General features: G+C 51.5%; 1 protein-coding gene across 1 annotated transcript in view; it reads right to left on the reverse strand.

The window, feature by feature from the left end:
- Positions 1-3253, reverse strand: part of Boc (BOC cell adhesion associated, oncogene regulated) — a 37437-nt gene continuing 34184 nt past the window's right edge. Inside the window, 5 exon segments of the mRNA XM_021209120.2 lie at positions 1-720; positions 1613-1803; positions 2278-2354; positions 2545-2780; positions 2783-2901. Of these exon segments, the coding sequence (XP_021064779.1) occupies positions 533-720; positions 1613-1803; positions 2278-2354; positions 2545-2780; positions 2783-2901 (811 nt within the window). The 3' untranslated portion in view covers positions 1-532.

The following is a 3253-nucleotide window of genomic DNA, read 5'->3' on the forward strand; positions in this document are numbered from 1 at the left end:
CTAAACATTTATTTAGAAGTTACAGTGTTTGTTTTTACAGAGCTATGTTGCCACCGATTATTGGTTCTGGGAGACTGTTAATGCTTAGAGTGCTGTACACATCTGGGGCCTTTCTCTTGACATCTTGGAAACCTGTCCTGTGCCACCAAATCGGAGTGGCTTCCGGGTGGCTCCAGTCTGCAGCACCATGGCCTTTGCTTTATCCCCGTGTTCGTCATGAACAGTGTGCTTAGGGTCCTTCCACCTCCACCCAAGGGCCTCCTGGCGTCCGCGGTAGCTGCAGGCTCTGGGATCCATCCGCAGCCTGACCATCTATGGTACTCATTTCCAGTTACTCAGCCTCTTGTTTTCTGTCTTGTGCCAGAAAGGGGAGGATTCCATATCTCTCCAGAATTATAGAAACACATATACATTTATTTACAAGTGCATAAATATATAAATATGGCTATAATAGAAAAATAAATACCAATTTTTCTCTGTCACAAACAAACAAACAAACAATATATAGTCTTTCTGGGATATTAGCTTCGGCCTAAATTGTGGGAGGTGGTGTTTCAAAGGACACATGAACTGGTGGGCGGGGCGAGAACCGCATCCCAAGCTCCTGTCCTGTGTAGGTCCCTGAAGGGTGCTGGGGACACCAGTCTCCTCCACCCACTTGGCAGGAGTCAGAACTGTCCACTTCTTCAACTGGTACAAGACCTAAACAGCCCCGGGACCCTGTAAGGGGGAAAAGTAGGCGACATTAAAATCTAGACTCACCAAGCAGTCCTGAGCTAAGCTCTACCTATAGCTGGTCACCCTGGCCCTGGAAGGGGAGGACCCTTACTAATCAACTCTGTTGGGACCAAAGACCGTAGACTGTAAAGCACTCAACTTGTAGCATCAGCTACATACACATGAAACACAAAGGGAGGCCCAGCCAGCTCTCTCTAGCCAGGCTGTGTTCTACCTCACAATCCAGCCAAATCTTGCTTTCATGATGACTGGTCTGGCTTTGGAGCTGATGGTCTTTCAGAATTTCATGTCCTAGAGACAGGGTCCAGGGTCATCATGGCAGGAGCATGCACCCCCGGGACGCTAAGAAACACCAACTGAAGTACCAAGTGCCCCAACTAAGTCCTGGTGGATTTGCTCGACGTAGGTCCAGAGGGAGCTATGGGCAGGGGTGGCCCCTTGATGATCAAGTTTTGTGGGCGTAGACAGTTACTATGGTGACGTGTGCACATGCATGGCTTCCTGATGACTGATAACCAATCCCTAATTAAGACCTGACAGAGCGGAGGATCAGAGAGGCCCCCGTGTGATGAGAGGCAGAAAGACTCTGCGACTAGCCCTGAATCTCAAAAAACAGAGACCAAACAGGCTTCTTCCTTTGGAATAGAGGATGCTTTTCTCTTCAGCCTTTGAGGACCACAGTTACAGTGCTGGAGGCAGACTAACCCAGGAAGGCCTCATGGCCCTCTGGGCCTTTAGTAGCATAGCATGAGTGGCCATCCACCCCAACTCCCAAACACTCCCTTGAAGAATCCCCTTGTCCTTTCTCCTCAAAGCCATCGCTGGGTTATGGGTGATCCCATCAGACAAGTTCTCCCTGCAGCCCGTGGCTGACCTGAATGATAGGGAGGGTCCCATGACACTTCTAGTCCAGGACTTTCAGATGTTGGCCTCACTGCTGTTTGGCACGTGGTGACAGGTTGCTTCTGGAGGTGACAGCAGTCTTGAGGTTGGAGCAGCTGGTGAGTTGAATCATCAGGCAGCGTGTATAAGAAAGCACCTCCTTCTGAGGCGGACTGGGGACCTCTGCATTGTACAAGACCAGATGGGGCAGGTTAGGTCAAGCAGAATGAGCGTGCACTTCCACGATCTGACGTACATCATCTAAAGCTATCAGAGCAGGCCCAGAACACACACCGGTCCCCTGTGAACATCAGGAGCTGCCCCACCAAAGTCAGCCAGTGACAGGTGAGCTTTATTGTGGGAGGTGGCAAGCTGGGTGTTCAGGGGCTGTAGGCAAAGTTGGTTCTACCTCAAGGGTTCTGGTGAGCCAGTGAGTGACAGATGCTGAGAAACAACTGAAGCCCCTAAGCAGAAAAGTATAACTGTGCACATAGTACCTGCCCCATGGGGTAACTGCCCCATGGAGCACAAGTGGCAAACTTGGGGATCCCTGCATGAACTGCTACTTGGCTCTGGTAGACAGACTTTGACTAGCTAAAGGGAATGGGAGGGTTGGAGACCTGGGAATAAAAGTGGGAATGGGAGGGGCCTGGTTACCTGGCAACCTGCTGGTTCTGGAGGTCATATCCATTGCTAACAATGGGCTGACTCCGTAGGCTGTTGGTGTCTTCCCGCTGCTTGAAGGAAAGAATGAAAGGGCATGACAGGAGCTCACAGTGCAGTGCTCACCACTGAGCAGGATGAGCTGTGGTTAACTCTAGGGAGCTCAGCCCAGCAGCTCCGGATGAACAGAGGGAAGGTCCAAGCAGCAGCTCATTGTCCCTCCACATGTGCCCCCGGGGCCCACACTCAGGAACCCTTTACCTGGGCAAGCTCCCCTGGGCAGTGCTGAGGCTTCCTGCCTGGGCAGCCCGCTGTAGCAGCGGGGCAGCCCCTGCTTCCGTGCACTCGGCTGACACAGGCCCGTCCACTGACGCCACCGAGGTAGGGCTGCCCATTGGCTTGGTGACCTGGAAGTCCCCCCAATGGCACCATTGTGTACTGGCAGGAGGAAGACAGGAGGGCACTCTGAGGAAAACCCAGGTCTGTTGTATGCTCTGGAAGAACAGAACACAGAGGGCTACTTAGCCTCCTACAGCTGGATAAAGCCCCACACTCATAGTGTCAGAGCGACAGACAGGGAGGTGACTGTCCAACAGCCTGAGAATACTTTTTCTAAGTCTTCCTATCACCCATTTCTTCTTTAGAGTGAGGAGTATAGAAAGACAATGGGCCAATGGTGAAAAGGGCCATTGTTTACTGGGGGAGTCAGCTGCAGATACTGCTATTTGAAACAGAAACTAGGGCAAGTCACATTAGCCCAGGAGGAATGGAGGACCCTCAAGGCAGCCCCCACTGGGCAGACGAGCAGAATACCAGAATACGGGATGAGGCAGGAGTCATTTGTGTATGAACATGTTTGAGAAACAACTTCAGACATTTGAAAAAGATGGAGCAGATAATTAGTGAATGACAGGGTGAGAAAGGACAGGAGAGAGAGAGAGAGAGAGAGAGAGAGAGAGAGAGAGAGAGA

Source organism: Mus pahari, chromosome 12 (assembly GCF_900095145.1).
Source record: "Mus pahari chromosome 12, PAHARI_EIJ_v1.1, whole genome shotgun sequence".
Classification (NCBI taxonomy): Eukaryota; Metazoa; Chordata; class Mammalia; order Rodentia; family Muridae; genus Mus; species Mus pahari.